The following is a 17,267-nucleotide window of genomic DNA, read 5'->3' on the forward strand; positions in this document are numbered from 1 at the left end:
GAAACTTTACCGTGATAACTCGCTATAAGTTTACACCAGTTAGTCACAGTGTAAAACACCTGATCCTCTCAAACCACATTTATCATTGAATCAGCTTTTTGCTCGAGACATTCATTCTATGACTGACAGCGTGTGAATCAGCAGAATAGTTAAGTAAGGAGTGTATGACTTACTTAAGCATGTGAATAGATCGTACATCTTTTTACATTTCATCTTGTAATTTATATTGATGGGCAAATGTTCGTCCGTTCATCATTATTGTACTTCTAACTCCATACGTGTATACTATTCATAATTCATAAAGTAAATACCTGGTGCAGTTCAGAAATTCAAATGTAATTTTAACGTACTGCCTTTCTAAATTCATTTTTACAACATGTTACTTAATTAGAGCTTTGTAGTGCACTGGCTGTAGCGCGCACGGTTAAAAAATGCACAATTTACAAAAACTCGCATGGCAATTTATTTCATCGAGGAAAACCGTATCCTCTTTAGTCAGACTCAATTAACGACAGTTAGACCGCAATTAATCATTATACCCCTCCATATTTATGCCCTTACCAATGTACTTTTATAATTAATCAAGCCAATTTGTACATCTTTGCTCACTTAGGGCTCATATTCCTAATTTATCGACATGCATATTTGTTTCATCTCATTACACGTGTCATTGTTAACGTAAGATGCAATTAAGCCAACAGCATCTTATGATGACATTTTGCCTCGTGTATAAAACGATATCAGGCATTTTTTATTCTCTGATGATATAATATATTTGATATTTTACGTTAACACTTAGTTTCTTACTCTAACTTGTTTCAAACAAAGCTTTTTTCTTGATCGACAAATTAATTGCATTTAGTCGTAAGTGTAAGCCATGCGATTGACTTTAGGAATTTTATGCGTTGTAATTTCCTCAGTTGTGGCCCCGCCACCTCTTGATGTTGAACTCCGAGCTGAGAAAGAGTACCTAGAACAATTAAAACAGCAACAAGAAGACATTTTGGATACCTTGGGTGACAATCTCATTCCAGATTCAGAGGAGGAGAAAGCTATTGAGGACACGGATGCTGAAGATCCGATTGTGCTGAAGAAGGATGAGGCGGAGTTTGTTCCGATTTCATTTCCGAGTAAATTCGATAAATACGACGAGAACGGAGACGATTTTATTGATGAAGGTGAACTTATAACTGTAATTGGAGTTTCGGAAAATATAGCTCTTGCTCTGAAAGATGCCGATGAAGATGGTAAGTCAAAAAAACTCATTTTAATGTTAACAACAATGGACGTTTCTGTAATAAATTGCGTTAATAATTTAAAAATCAAAATTGAGATATAAATATTTTCTTTTTTAAATAGAATCTTAAGCTTTTTAGAAGTTATAAGTCTAGACCGATAGGTGGAGTTCCACTATGTGTTATAAACTTCCATAATGTTATGAAAAATATATTTACTGCTGTTTTGATCTTTGATCAATGATAAAATAATATGAGTCTTCGTCCTGAATCATACACTAATTTAAACCTATTCCGACTAATATAAAGCTAATCAAAATTTGCATGAAATATCAACGGCTACATATAGTTTCAACTGTGTATGGAGGTAATATGGTATATCGAAGTACATACATTGTATAGTACTTCCACACTCACATAGTACAATGAACTAACATCGAGTTTTGGTTAAAGGATGTCATATCTTTTTTGGTGCAATAAGAAAGCTTACTATCGCCTTTCACTGTGTCGATATTTTTATTTATAATCGAAAAAGGTGGGACCATGATAAGTATAGTATGTTTTTAGTATCACTTCTGCTCAAATAATCCGTTGTTTTAAAGAAAAGTTTTAATGGATCCATGACAGATACTTGAATTCATCGGTCATGAAAGTTACAATTTCAAGGGTAATGTATATATCGATAAAACACATGTCAATGTTAGGTTAAAACATCAACAGATCGACATATACTAATACATATACCAGTCTGATAAAAACACTTTGAATCATTGATATGACAGACGTTTGTACTTATTTATAAGTAATCTACTACAAATAATTGCATTTGATAATATAAAACAAACATAACCCTTGTGTATGATTACATAATTTGTGAATAAGTATCATATTTACTTTTTGATAGATTTCTTAACGCTTTACCATACGTAGGAATCTGTATTGAGCTTCTAAAATATCTTCATTCTTCAAGTGGGGTTTCTTCAAATGTACACTTTCTGTCGCCGTAATGTAATTTTTGTTAAACTTGTGGATTTTTTCGCGGCAACGGATATTAAATACCATGATTTTTTCTCAATATATGCTAATGTAATGAAAGAGCTTCAGTAAGCATGCTCACATACCACATGCGCCATCATATTGGACAGTCTTTGAGAGAAATAACGTAAAGTTCCTCTCAAGTGATTGTTTTGGAAGAAAAAACAACTAAATCTACGACAAGCATGAATTTTTTATTTTTAATTATTTACGTAAAAGCCCCCTCTCCTCCCTACAATGGAATTCTGTTAAAATCAATGACATCCCAGTCGTTATAGTAATGGATATTTCAGCAAAGTTTGACAAATCTGACAAAAAAGAAAGTATCAATGCTGTCAGCATAAATATATGAGTTTTGACTCACAAAATGCCCCACCCGAAATAGTATCTCAACTGATTTATGCTAAAATCTATCACCAATCCCATTCAGTATTTTTATTTTTTATTTCTTAATCCAAATTTGAACGAAATCAGACCAAAAAAAAACAATATAATGATGAAGGACGAACTGACGAACGGCCCAGTCAAAAACATTATACCCCAAAAGTTGGTATCCAGTGAGCTGACTTTTTGGAGGGGAAACTATGTTAAATTCATAAACTCATGTTCGTTGGCCGATTTTTGTGAATTTACAATCATGCAAATAATGACTTTCCAGGTATACGACATAAACATGCACGTACGTATAATAACACGCTTTAAAATTAACTCCATGAATTTAAAAAAAATCATGAACATTACCGAAAGAAATTCTGGAGTACTCCTTTTTGTGTTTGTAGAAACAAAAATCAACATTACTGTGCCCACAAATTTGCTTTAGAACACCAACTGAAGGTAGATTCCTTACAATTCAAGCCATATTACACACAGACTCCGAATATTAGTGTTAGAAACCATTTCCGGCCGTAATTACAGCGAATAAACAGTTCACGTCAAGGAATAGAGTTGGTCTACCCTTTACTGAATGACCATTTATTACCAGATAATAAGCTGTGAAGTTGACAAGGGCATTTTAACCACGTGATTTTAACTTTCTAATAGACGTAGATTCAAATGCCTACATAATAATATCAACGTCAATTACCCAAGATATTTTGTCAGGTATAAGCCTTAAGGTCATTCGATATAGAAAAGACAAACTTTGGCCCCCGAAGTTAGCTATTTTACTTGCTATAATGCCAAGGAGATATTTAAGATACCTTCAAGACAATAAATGAGACTACAGGTGCATTGCTTTCAAGCAATTAAAGCTCATGCATGAAAGTACTAAATGAAAGTCTTCCTTATTGCTATCTGATGTTTTGGGATTGTCAGAAACATCACCGACACAGGTGTCTGATCGACCCATTCCATTTTACCTGATTAACTGATGAGTAAACAGTTGCATGCACTATACTTGTACACAAATCCAACTTTTATTTAAATCAACCACCGTTATTAAGTAAAATGTACTGAAAATAATAAAAAAATATGAACCAAACAAACTCCTAAACGTCTGACTGAAAATAGCTTTAAATGATATCTTCTATCTTTTTGAGGATTCAAGCTTGACAATATACGATTTTAATACTTTTCATGTAGATTTGATGCTTAACGGCTGTCTATAATTGATTTACAATTTTATCAATTCTCAGTCAGATTCTGATCAAATAGTTGGAACTTATCCAGGGCAAGTACAATATAAAACTTCTGGTTTCTATTTTTGTCCAACGTGGTATCTATTATCAAACTTACAATGTATTACCACTTGTTTTTACAAAAAAAAATATGCTAATGTTAAAAACTAAAAAGAAAGAAGAAATAAAATCTTGGAGTAGCGACATGTATTAAACGGCACATGATTTTTGAGAAGAAAAATGTGATATCGTCATAAATGGAGGTAATGAAGCGATTCATGTGTTCTGTCATGTGCAGTCCTACCAATAGTCTATACATGATCTATCAGAACACTAGCATATTACTTTGTATAAAATACCATTTTTTATATGCAGACATTTTGTATTCTTCCGATTATGGTCTTTACCATGAACTGCGTTTTTATTTCAACCAATCGGGTAAATCCCCTCCAAGAATTCTTAAGATTTTCCTCTTCCACTTAAGGAGGTAGACCTAGGGTAAGGGACACACCTCTTACAAATTATTGGAGCGTTTGCATTCAACAATTTACATTAATCTCGAGTAAGTATCAAAGAAACTTGGACTGATTTCATTCTTTTTCAAATGAAAACTTGATAGGCGTTAAAAAAATTGAATATGATACAAGCACATCACTGATTTCAAAAATCGAAATTTACAAAACGATTTCAAATTTACATGTTGATTGTGATGTAATGTTAATATACATGCCAAGCTGCATTTGAAAATAAAGACATCTATATATATTTAATCAAATGGGATTTTTCGCATATGAATATTCACCCCACCCCACAAAAAAAAATTAAATTAAAATAGAATTGTACATTTTCTTTAAAATTTTATCTTTCAACTTCATCGAATGTTAGAAACTGTTTTTAAAAATCCATAACGACAGATTATAGAGTAAACTTTGATGAATTTCGAGTACCTGTCAGTTACACACGAAACTCATTGGCATAGAAATATACCCATCCAGATATAAAAGAACAAACGCCATACAGTCGAAACCTACCGGTTCACCCGGTCCATGCTCCCTGTTTTCAATGCATTCTGGGTTGCTAATTTACTTGTTTTTCTATATTCGTGTTGTTGTTGTTGTTTTGTTTTTGTTTTGTTTTGTTTTGTCTTGTTTTTTTTTTTTTTTTTTTTTGGTTATTTTGCATTGAATTTGTTCTCCGTACCATATTTTTGGTGTTTGAGTAATAAAGATATATATCTATTTCACTTCCTTTGTTGTGTCAAATTTCTTTGTCTAGTCGAAACCCCCGGTTCCATTACCCCCACCCTTTTCAAACCTTTCGCCATAGTATGGAGCGTAATTAACAGATGGATTCCAACGTGGAAGAGGAACTAATTTTCGTGTTTCTAAGTTTCGTTGAAAGTGCTAATCTCGATTTAAGAAATTCCGGTTTCGATTTGACAAATATACATTTCTTCTTTATACCGTGGTGAGTAAATTAGAACTATGAGATGGATTTCACCGCTTTTACTTCTGGTCCGTTTTCTTTAAGTTGAAATACAAAAATACCACCTATCTAATTATTGCAAATTTCTGTTCACTTGTTTATAATTAGAACCGAAAACCTAGGTAGATCTTAATCCAAATATAAAAAGTATAGACGCGAAATACTAAAATCCTAAAATATCGAAATAGAAAGCCAAATGTAGCATTCAGAAGTTCTACCAAGATGTCAAAACTGTTATAACTTTATTTTTTTCGCCTTTTTTTGACCTGTATAAAATCGCCTTAAATTTTACGAAATCCAAGTTCAGGTCATGTATGCTATGAACGAATCAAATCTGAAAAAGTAAAAATTCATTTCATTTTATCTGTGGCAACATCCTTTCAACGCCTGCGTATGGAGTTTTCATATCACAACGTTATGCCAGAGCTTGCCGTAACTTCGCAGAATTTTTGTATCGCGTTAGACTTCTTACAATTAGGCTTCTGGAACAGGGTTATGTTGCTACAAGATTGAAGTCATCCCTACATAAGTGTTATGGTCGTCATCATGGGCTCGTGGATCGTTTCGGTGTATCCATTTGCACCATGAAAACTGATTTGTTCAACGTGTCGTAGTTTTCCTTTCCTCTTTCGTCTACCCATGACTTGATTTTTATGAGCAACTTGGCGGGTGTTTCTAAAAAAGCAGAGGACGCTTGCCTTACCGGTGCACCAGATCCATGCTCCCAGTTTTTAGTGCGAGTTGCTCATTTACTTTTGTTTCTTTGTATGTGTTATTTTAGTTACTTCATGTTCTTTGTTGTGTTTGTCTGTTTACCATGTCTGGTCTTTGTCCCTTGATTACATTCTTTTGATTTCCGCTATAATCTAGGTTCCCTTGATTACTCTATCAAAGTTATAACAAATCTCATTTAAAAGAATCTGGTGTTAAAAAAGGAAAGTTTCAATTATAAAATTGGTCGAAATAAAAAAAAAAAGACTGTTGTAACCTCGTGATATAGCGAACAGGGGTGGATCCAGTGATTTTGAAAAGAAGGTCCAGAAAAAAGGGATTTTCAGTCTATCGTTTGCTCTTTTACCCAAATTTCACACAAAATTTTCAAAGTGTGTGTGTGTATGTGGAAAGGGGTTGGGGTGGGGGGTGGATGGGTCACCCCTCGAACCCACTTAGTTGCGATGAGTAAAATGACTACATATTCATAACTTATTTCCTTACAACCTCATTGTAATCAAGTTTTAATAGAGCGCTAAAATTATCGACGTTAAACATTTCTGTACAATTAACATAGTATGTGCATGAATTTTATTCATAGCAGAGTATGTTTTATCGCGAACAAAGAGACTCAAAAAATACATGAAAAAATTCCCATGTTATATAATTTCTCAACCTACTTAGTACTTTTTGAGAAGAATTCTCACTTTTTTGTCTACGAATCCAAAGAATGTGAAAATTCATTGTAGTAAAGAAACTTACGATGTTTCAGTGACGTCAGACTAATATATTCCTTTGTGAATTCTTTCAGTGATTGAATAAAGTGTTGCTAAAAAGTGATTACAATTCTATGTTGAGCATTAGTTATATTGAATGATGTCTAGCTGTTAAAACATTATTACTTTTAATAATATTAATGACGAGTTGGTTAGGATCCAAGCAACAACAACTAATACAAAATTAATCCACATATATAACCAGTATCATGCACACTATATAATAAAAGTTAATTATTATTATTATTTTTTTGCCATGTAATTAATTATTTATTCAAAAGGGACGGATCTAGATATGTTGCCAGCCGGGGTTCATCGGTGGGGGTGTGGTGGGGTGCTAGGACATTATTTACCATTTTTTGCCAATTTTACAAATGAAAATGACACATTTTCAAATATAAAGGAGGGGTGTCAACCCCTTGAACGCCCTGGATCGCGACATTGTTCACCACCAATGAAGCAGGTTGCCTATACTAATAAACAAAAAAAAAGTTTATTTCAGTTTCCTTACGACAATGTGCATAAATCGACCACAAGAATCACGATTACGTCTTCAAGTTATTTTGTTGTTAATATCATTTAAATAATTATAAATATAACTCTAGCAACTCACAGCATGTTGTCAACATACAACGTACAACATATATTAACATTTCTGAGTACTTCTAACACCGCCAGAAAAATCTATCCTTAACTACTAAGTCAATCACAGCGATTTGATATGTACTTTACCGCATTTTTTTACACCACGGCACTTGACTGCCAATTCGAACATTGAAGTGGATAAAATAAACATAATTACATCTGTATCATTACATAATTACAAAGATTACAAATGATTATACGATAAGTCTCTGTATCTCTTGACTCATTATGTTTTGTTACAGTAAGACCTGTCTAAAAAAACCTTTTGGACATTAAAACTGTGCATTAGTTCAAAATACGTAAACCCCGCTACATTTTTTGCGCCTGTCCCAAGTCTTGAATTTCCGGCCTCTGTAGGTATTGTTTCGTTTTCACTTTCAGTTTTTTTTTTATGTTTCTGGAATCTATACGGGTAATGTGTTCGCTGTACCTGCGTATAATGTTGTTTTGGGGCCCTGTGTTGTGAGGGTTTCCTCGTTGTTCAATAAAGACTAATGGGTGACCTTGAGCCGACATTTTTCATCCCGGTGGGGTTATTGTCGCTTTGACATATTCACCATATCCATTCTCGTTATATTAACATTGATATAATGTGTCAAGTGTTTGTAACATTCAGAGTTCAGTTTAGGAAGGTTTCATATTTCATTGTAATATGTCTAGCTTGATTGTAAATGAGAAAAATAGGATAATAAAGCATCAAGTGATACTCCGCAGCGTAACGGTAAAAAAACGAGGGTGGCAAAATGTTAAAATGGCCTAACTAGAAAACTGTATTTTGTATTTAATTAGAATTAAACTTAAACAGTATTTTAAATGCCCACTTCCCCTGTTTCACTTTCTTGGTCTCATATTTTCACTAGCCATAGTTTTTTTCGCGCGACGTCCACACAGAAAACGTTACTCTATTGTGCCAAAAACGTTACGTTTATGCACATTTAAAGTCCCTTTATATCAATTTAAATGTATTTTCTTTAAACCTGGGTAAACCGGACATCAGTCTTTACCGATAAAATTCTAAAATCCAAAAGGAGTTCGGTTTGGACAGGTTTCATTGTTTAAATTTATCTCGATCACTAAATCTAATGAATTGAATTTTATGTAAAATAGTCAATTTCGTTACAACAAAAGATACATAATAAATTTCCATTTTCCGTTCAAGTAAAATAGACATTCTCACGCACTTACACTGAATTGTTGAAGTTAATCAATGTTTAACCAAGTCTTTGCAGCTGTAAGTAGTTTCAGAAAAAAATATGAATTTTATTATTTCAACAATCTTCATGTTGATCAATTATATTTTATCTGAACAATTTACATCCTTCTCATTCCTTAGGGTATGAGATTGATCAAATTTTTGAACAGATTCCACCAAACATGTGAAAAAACATGGAACTGATAAGCAATAGTATGATAAGCCGTTAGAAAAAAAAAAACAAAAACAAAAACAAAAAAACCCCGAAGAATTCTAATTCAAATTGTAAAGACAACATATTAACCAACAAATACAAGTGTTAGGATCTAGCATTTCATATTTTTAGCGCCAAGAAGTAGGGGCTACTGCTTTTATCCTATTGTTTGTTGGGGTTTAACGCCCGAGCAGCAGTATTTCAGCTATATTCAGGCGATGGACATGAAGTGGATGATAAAATGAACATGAAATGATGATGAAATGAAAAAATGGGATGAGACACAGGGATAATGGGGTCGAGAAATTCTGATTACCACTGAAGGTGGGTAGGGTCGGGCAATTTAGACTCCTGTGGCAGAGCCCTATGGTTCCTACTCCGGGAGAATACCACAGTAGCGTTCTTAAACGTGCAAGGAACGTGGCATCTTTCCCAACACGATGCACCACTATGGTTTGCGGTCAGGTTTTCCGTATTATAGCCTGACAACCTCAGCATGTAACAACGTATTTAAATCATCTCACTGCTGACAATTTGGTATATTTTTTGCCGATTTGCCGATATCTAACTTCAGCACCTCTTAGCCTAACAATCTATTCAAGAAACTCCGCTAGCCAAATTAGATACATTGTTATTAACAACTGTTCTTGTCTTACATTTACTTGGCTAAGTTCTTAGAATATCTCCCATTTTAAATTTTGATAAAAAGCAAGTCAAATCTCCCGCTTCCATAGTGGCCATTAAAAGTTCCGGTGTAAGTTAGTGTGGAGCAGACAAGCATCAAAGCATTGCTCTATATTTTGTTATTTAGGAAAATTTGTTAAATAAATAATCTTGTAATTAAATATCGTGTTTTTTTTTTTTTTTTTTTTTTTTTTTTTTATAAATATTCCCCATTTATAATGATCAGAAAATACAACTTTGTTTCATTTATATATTTCGTTTACATTGGATCTCATATAGGGGTAGATGAAAGAGGAAAGAAAAAATAAGACACGTAGAACAAATCGGTTTTCATGGTGCAGATGGATACACTGTAACGATCCACGAGTTCATGACGTAAAAATCAGTTATCTTAAACCTGATGCTATGACGTGATTATGACATCATAATAAGGAGTGCTTTGTCGGAAATGGTGAAAATTCTTCGAAAATTCATAAATTTATACACTGGTTTCCTTGATACATTTTAGTTTTATTTTAGATAATGTTTGACTGTATACAATGTCAAAAAATCGAGAAAAAACATTTTTACTCATGTTTAATTTTTTTAATATTTGGAGAAATGAAACCTAATGTAATAAATTATAAATTAAACAAACAGTAATGCTGCTATTAAAATTTCATTCCATTGAGCTCTGTATTCATGTTAATAAATAACCGAATTTAACTGCTTCTTAATATCATAAATATTACAAATGCGTGATTAATTTACTCGCCCCTTTGCAATTGGAACCGTAACATTACAGGTATGCTGTTGTTAATTGCAACAAAATGGCATCCTTCAGATAAAACGAAATTACTGGAAAGCATTGAATGAAATCAGAATCTACATATTTGTTTTTTCGCATCTGCGATATATATTTCAAAATCTGGCAAACTCATAGTTATATATGAAATTCACACTAGTTGTGCTTTGCAACAAACCTTGTAATCGAAAATGCATGGAAGTTCAAGAACAAGTCGTAATGTTTTTATCAAAGAAGTCGACAGATCTGCAAATGTGCTGTAACTGCATATTTCCTTAGATATTCTTTAAAATGTATTCTTTTTTAATGGTAAAGTACAAGATGAAATACTCTGTTTATAATTTCTGATATCTAACAAACCGTCTCTTTGGTCTCAGGGTAGCGTGCTCGCCTCGAGTGCGAGAGGTTACGGATTCGATGCCCAGCCGATTCACACCAAAGACTCTCAAATTGGCAATCACAGCGTGTCTGAAATCCATGAAATCCCATCAGAGGAGGAGGTACGATAAGGACCTTAATTTGCCCCCCCATTTTACAAAAAAGATGTTAAAGCAAATGACAAAAAAACGATATGCATTGTTAAATGGATGATTATAAATATATTTAATTGTTTGAAATTTTTACCATTTCATCAATTTGCAATTTTATGGAATGTGAAAAATCTTCCGAAAACTACAAAATCGGAGAAAATGCCATTTTTCGATGTAAATTTTGTTATTTTCAAAGGTCTCCGCCAACGCGAACCAAAGATATCATCACTGATTTGTACTTCTATCAGAAGTCACATTTAGAAATCATAAACAAGTATTTTGGGTCAAGTTGGAGGAGGCACTTAAAATTGAATTAAAAAAATGTTCCAAAAAGTGCCAATTTCGGCATAATTAATGGAAAATTTGCAGATTGCCCAAATTTGAACATCATCTTTTCAATCATTGAAACATGATATGCTTATAAATGTGGTTGAACATGCTAAATAATTCATTTAACATTCTAAACCCAATAAAAAAAATCCATATCAAATATCTAATCTCTAGTCTAGGAGGGGGTCAAATGTGGGCCTTATCGTTACCTGTCCTTTAATATGTGTGTACATCAAAGCGAAACACTTATCTGAACAATATGGGAATCTCGTTTAAGTATTAAGAGAGACAAATGCAAACAGAAAACAAAGCAAATCAGGAGCAAAAATTAGGAAGCAATTGATCAAAATGGTTATTTCAACGAATATATTCGCAAAAAAAATTTGCGGTAGAGGTCTTAGGTCGAAAATAATTAAAATAAAACCACAGCTAAAATTCTACAATTTTCAGAATGTTTCTTTATATTTGTTAGGTGATGGCTTGTTATCTAGAGATGAGTTTGAAAATGGACCGTGGGACTTAGATGCTACAGACCTGGAAGATGTGGAAGCTATGGACGATTTAATGGATGAAAATGAAGATCTGATAGATAAAGAATTCATTGATTATGACTCTGAATCATTCAATGACATTTTGGAGGGTGATGAAGGAATGGAAGATGAGGACAACGAAATCGTCGATGACATTGAAGATATGAAAGAGGACTTTGAAGAAGATCGGCACGAAAGAACTGATATAAATGGAGAAAATGACGTTAAGGAAAAGGTTGAAGAGGTGGTCAATGATCTCCAAGAAAATATAAAGGATGTCCGAGAAAATGTTAAAGACATCAATCAAAATGTGTTCGAGAAAATTGGGGATTCAAAAAAATAAACTTTTGGCATCTTGCTTTTAATAAAGTAGAATATTCTCGATTTATAACACATTTTACGAGGAACAACTCTACTTAGAACTGGCATCAAAAGTGAAAAAAAGCAGAACAGAAATCAAATCCTTTGAAACAAAGAAAGATTACAAAATGTCAGTACAAAAATAAACAACATCTCAAAATTCACGAAAAAAACCTTTAGAGCATAGGAAGCGTATCGACACGTTTCTTACTCAACCATTAATTTAAAAGAAGTATACCATGTCTTTACAAGTTCAATGTGAACTATTTCTTGTAAATGAGCACCGTCTGAATTAAACAACATGGGTTTTCCTTGTTTTATAAATTCCTATCGTCTATCAGTATGTACAGTTTGCTCTTTTCTTTGGAATCATAGGTTGAACCAATATTACACTTGTCATAGTGCCGGGGAAAAGAAATTATTATCGATAAGAAAAGAAACTTATCGAAAACGATTAATGATATGTGTCTTACCTTATTTAAAAGCACCCGCACAAAGTACTCTCTTTGATATCTAACACACTGCATTTCTTTCGGAAATGGCCCTTTGCGAGTTGAGACGACCAATGTAAGACGAGGTTATCTGAACTCATTCTCTTAACCAATTAAACGTCTTAAAAGTGGCTACGTCATAGACATATTCAAAACAAAGGCAAGAGTAAAATTTTACGTCACTATAAACTTGGTTTTCAGAAATGACGGCACTCTCTAGAAGACGCGAACAAAATAGGCAGAAACTGGTACTTATACTCTTTGAAGATCAAAGATCGCGTTATCTGTCACTCGTTAGAGAAATTCCTGGTCTTTGCGCTCATTCCGGAACGCTCCACTCGTGAAAAAATACTTGAATTTCTCAAATTATTTTATTCTATGAAATATATATAATATATAAAGTTAATCAATATTTTTATTTGCACAAAATTGACAACGCGTTTTGAGTTTTTAACGTAGTTTTAGATACAACATTTTGCATCTTTCTAGTGAACTATTGTAGTCGTTCACATGCCAAGCAAGTATGACGTTCTATTCGAATTGTCATAAATGTGGAGATATTGAGATTAGACTCAATCACACTTAAAACTTGTTATTTGACACAGAATTATATATGAGGATTGTAACTATTATCTGAAAATATCATCAGAAAGAGATAGTATCAAATCGTCATCATTTTCGTGACATACTGGCAAAGTTTTCACAAGAAAAAATCGATACGTTTCGAAAATGATGAAAAGTCAACATGATCGATCTCATAACAACTTCCATACAATGCAATGGGCTTTTGCAATTAGACTATGGAAACGTATTTAGGAAATTTATTTGTTGCGGTTCACGACATAATTCAGCATTTTTATCTCGTCATATTCACATTTTTGCAACAACTGGAGTTAAAAAAATTCGATAAAACGCACAAACGTGACTTTGCCGATATAATTTATGTCGCAATGTTAATGTTCAAAAACATATATATTGATATGAAATTTATCAATTTCATATCGATTTATGTTATATACAACTAACACAAATCGACAAATATTCTATGTCGCTATATTATATATTGAATTGTTATATAACATTTGAAAGTGTCGACAATAAAGATATCGACCCCATTATTTGTTCTATAACAAATCAATATAAAATATATCGACATAGAATATTTATTGTATTTCTTTACTTGTAACATAAATTGATATAAATCAATAAAATTCATATCAATATTTAAACCATTGTTCTGACGTCAACCTTTTGTTTTAATAGTGGATTCTTTAAACGAATCAACGGTGACAAACGATAGACAAAACTTAGTTTTTAGAATGTGTAAGCTGTTGTTCGATTTATCAGTACGTATACGCCACTAATTACGGTTAGTCAAAAAGAACTAGCGGAAGAGTTCAGTTTATTAATGTTGACTTCTGAATGTATATCCGCAAATCTAAGTTGGGTTTCCGCTAGGCTTTTCTCCTTTCGCTAGTTTGTTTATCACGAACTGGCGTTTAACAGTACACTTCGCTTGCTTCGTAGTGATGACTTGCGATTTCAAGGTCAATAATCCATTAAAACCGTAAATGGTACATGTATGTGCGTCGCAGCTGCTGGTCAGAAGAAAACCGTTCAAATAGGATTCTTGTTACTTGGCCGTCTATTGCATGTACCGAGGCATTTTGCTACCGACCAGCGTGGTGGACTGAAATTCAAGAAAAAATAACTGAATACAATTTATCATTTTATAGTTAATTTAATCATAAAAAGGTAAACTTAAATTAATGGCTTTTTTGAGAGAAACGATGATATTTTTTTAAATACGAAAAATAAAAACTGCTACGAAAATGCCTCGGCTATCTGTCCCCCGTTTTTGGTTTTATAAAATTTAACTGTTAAGGCAAAAAAAAGAATGGCAGTTTCCAATTATCAAGATATTTTTTAGACTTCGTGTATACTATTTGCATAAAGCCTCTCGAATCCCCGTAAACGGACGAACAATCGGCACTGGACGATACCCGCTAAATATGAGTGATGTCAGGTGTTTGAGGGAGCGAGAGTGGACTCAAAACCCTGACATGGGAGGATGCGTTTCCATATTAAACAACCATTAAAAAAAAGAATAATTTCACCATATATATGTTTTTAAAGAAAATTGTTATTCACGGTCTTTGACCGCTCATTCCTTTCGCGTGACATTCTAACGGGGTTGAGTTATCACCAACATTGTGTTCTCCATAACTACATTCGGTGAGTATTTTGTCATATATATATATATATATATATATATATATATATACATATATATATATATATATATATATATATATATATATATATATATATATCGGTCTGTTTCGTTTCGCTGTCACGTCAAAAAAATCAAAAAATCATTGAAACCGGCGTAAATTCGATTACGTCGAAATAATTTTGTTGAAAATGATGACATCATGTAAACAAATTATTCGTACGTTGTTGGTGAAATAAAAAAAAATATTTGCCGAAAAATTGTAGATCTTTCAGAATGTATTATTGTAAAATTGTAGATATTGCATGAATAATGTCTTTTTTAAGGTTATGTAAATCAAGTACAGCTAGTGAAAACGACAAAATAATATAACAAGGTAATTTTCATTTTAGACATTATGTGCTGCAAATATCATCAGGAATGATGAGAAAATAGGACAGATCAACTGGAGAACCTTTTGTGTTTTTTGCCTGGTTGGATAATCGTTGGTCTTTATATTTGTAAAGGTGTCAAGTCTGTAGGGAAGGTGATTTTATTTTAATGAGCTTACCATACCCGTACACATTGTCAAAACTCCCAAGTTTTAGTGGAGTCTGGGTTGCTCACTTATCATTTAATTTTTAAGTGTATTTTGTAGGTTATTTGTTTATTTTTTTGTTTTGTTCGTTTTTGTTCCTGAATTTTAGATATCTTTTCTTCGTTTTAATCTCGCGTTTCTTGCTCCAACTTCAATCTACCAATGATGCAGTGAATAATGATTTCTTTCACCCTATCGGTGCACCTGGTCCTTGCTTCCAGTTTTTAATGGAGTCCGAGTTGCTCATTTACTTTAGTTACTTTGTATGTGTTATTTTAGTTATTGTGTTGTCTTTTTTCCTTGCCTGGTCTTTGTCCCTGGATTACATTCTTTTCACTTCCGCTAGAATCTTGGTTCCCTTGGTTACTCTTTCTTTCTATATATTATTATATTGAAGACAATACATAAGTTCATGCGTAAGAATTATTTACAATATAGCCTGTTTTATTCCCTGTAAAGATTTCTTACAATAAAATTGTTTTTCTTCAGTATCATATACATATATTATCCAGGGTTTAATTGTGTCGGCAATCATTGGCTACCAACCAATACAAATATCCTGCATATGCTACTATGATTGGTTCAATCATTGCAACGATCCCATTGATACCCATCGTTGTCCTCATGGTTATGGAAGTTTACAAGTCATCGGGCAGTAACCTAAAGGAGGCAAGAAAAATGCTTAACATTTAACAAAATATTTTAATTATTACCCTCTCTTAGTTTATTACGTGTTACTGGTAACTGTGGGTTGTTATAAGTATCAACGCTTCAAGAAGACTCGGTATGTCACAGATATTTATGGACTCCACTCCTTCAAATCTGGAGTCAGATGGTGTTTCACACCATATAATTGAGTGCATTGCAATATGTTTTTGCCGAACGTAAACCGTGCAAGTGGTGGGATCCGAATTAAACATGGAAGAAATGAATGACACATTGCCAATTTTTCTATTTTATTATTCCCCTTTCGCAGTTTTCTATTAACTAAACCTGACAGTGTTCCTTTGCCATATAAAGTAAAACATAAGTAAATATTTCAATTGCATTCACTTACCATTAATGTTCAATAGAGCAATGTCCATGTAGTGAATTACATAACAGAACAAAATATGAAAGATAACTGATTTAATATTGAACCTTTTTAAGCATTTGATTGTAATTGGAATACGATTAATTTATGTTTAGCGCCATGGTACAAGTTTCAGTTTCTGTATAATGAAATTGTGTTTCTTAACTGCTTAAATAATTATGCATTTTTATCAATTTAGTAGCTTTGTTTTACAGAAGGTCCTGTATTCTTTAAAACCAAGCAAAAACTAGAAGCCAGTGCTGAAATATTATCAGAGTGACTATCACTTTGGATTCAAGCAACAAAAAATCATGAAAGATCTTAAAGGCAGTTTTATAAGAAACAATAAATCATTTTGATGTGTCGGCACGTCTGTAAAATAAAATTAATAAAAAAATTGTGTGCTTGTAAATGATTTAGATTTAGATTTTATTGATACACTCAGGCAGAATACACTGCAACAAGAGGCTAATCAAACATAATACATATACAAAATGGCAAACAAAGACAAAGTGGTACATGCTATTACATAAGAAGCATATGACAGAAAAAAACAATGAAAAATATATACACTGATACGATGTAAGCGACAATATTCTTAACTTTTAACAATCGTCAATAACACTAATCACGTGCTAAGCAGATCACATCAACACTGAATATATACATTCAATACAAACATACATGTACAAATGGATTAATACAATATGGATTTTAAGTTAATCATGATTTATACGATTTGTAAGTATACATTTATTTCTTATAAT

The 17,267-nt window shown here is 32.8% G+C and overlaps 2 protein-coding genes across 3 annotated transcripts in view; both read left to right on the forward strand.

Moving 5' to 3' along the window:
- Window positions 1-712: 712 nt before the first annotated feature.
- LOC148628252 (uncharacterized) lies at window positions 713-12,158 on the forward strand. Its single transcript, XM_088585149.1, has 2 exons — window positions 713-1,247; window positions 11,710-12,158. The coding sequence occupies exons 1-2, from the start codon at window positions 878-880 to the stop codon at window positions 12,108-12,110; spliced, it is 771 nt and encodes a 256-aa protein (XP_088441275.1). The 5' UTR covers window positions 713-877; the 3' UTR covers window positions 12,111-12,158.
- A 4,973-nt stretch (window positions 12,159-17,131) lies between these two features.
- LOC148628253 (sodium-dependent proline transporter-like) overlaps window positions 17,132-17,267 on the forward strand; it is a 44,298-nt gene continuing 44,162 nt past the window's right edge. The window contains exon 1 of one of the 2 annotated variants that reach the window (XM_088585167.1): window positions 17,132-17,241. The gene's annotated coding sequence lies outside the window, so the exon portion shown is untranslated. The remainder of the gene's footprint in view (window positions 17,242-17,267) is intronic. The other variant, XM_088585154.1, reaches the window with a different exon arrangement.

Source organism: Perna viridis, chromosome 1 (genome assembly GCF_037379345.1).
Source record: "Perna viridis isolate PV_CMFRI_1.1 ecotype Kerala chromosome 1, ASM3737934v1, whole genome shotgun sequence".
Lineage (NCBI taxonomy): Eukaryota > Metazoa > Mollusca > Bivalvia > Mytilida > Mytilidae > Perna > Perna viridis.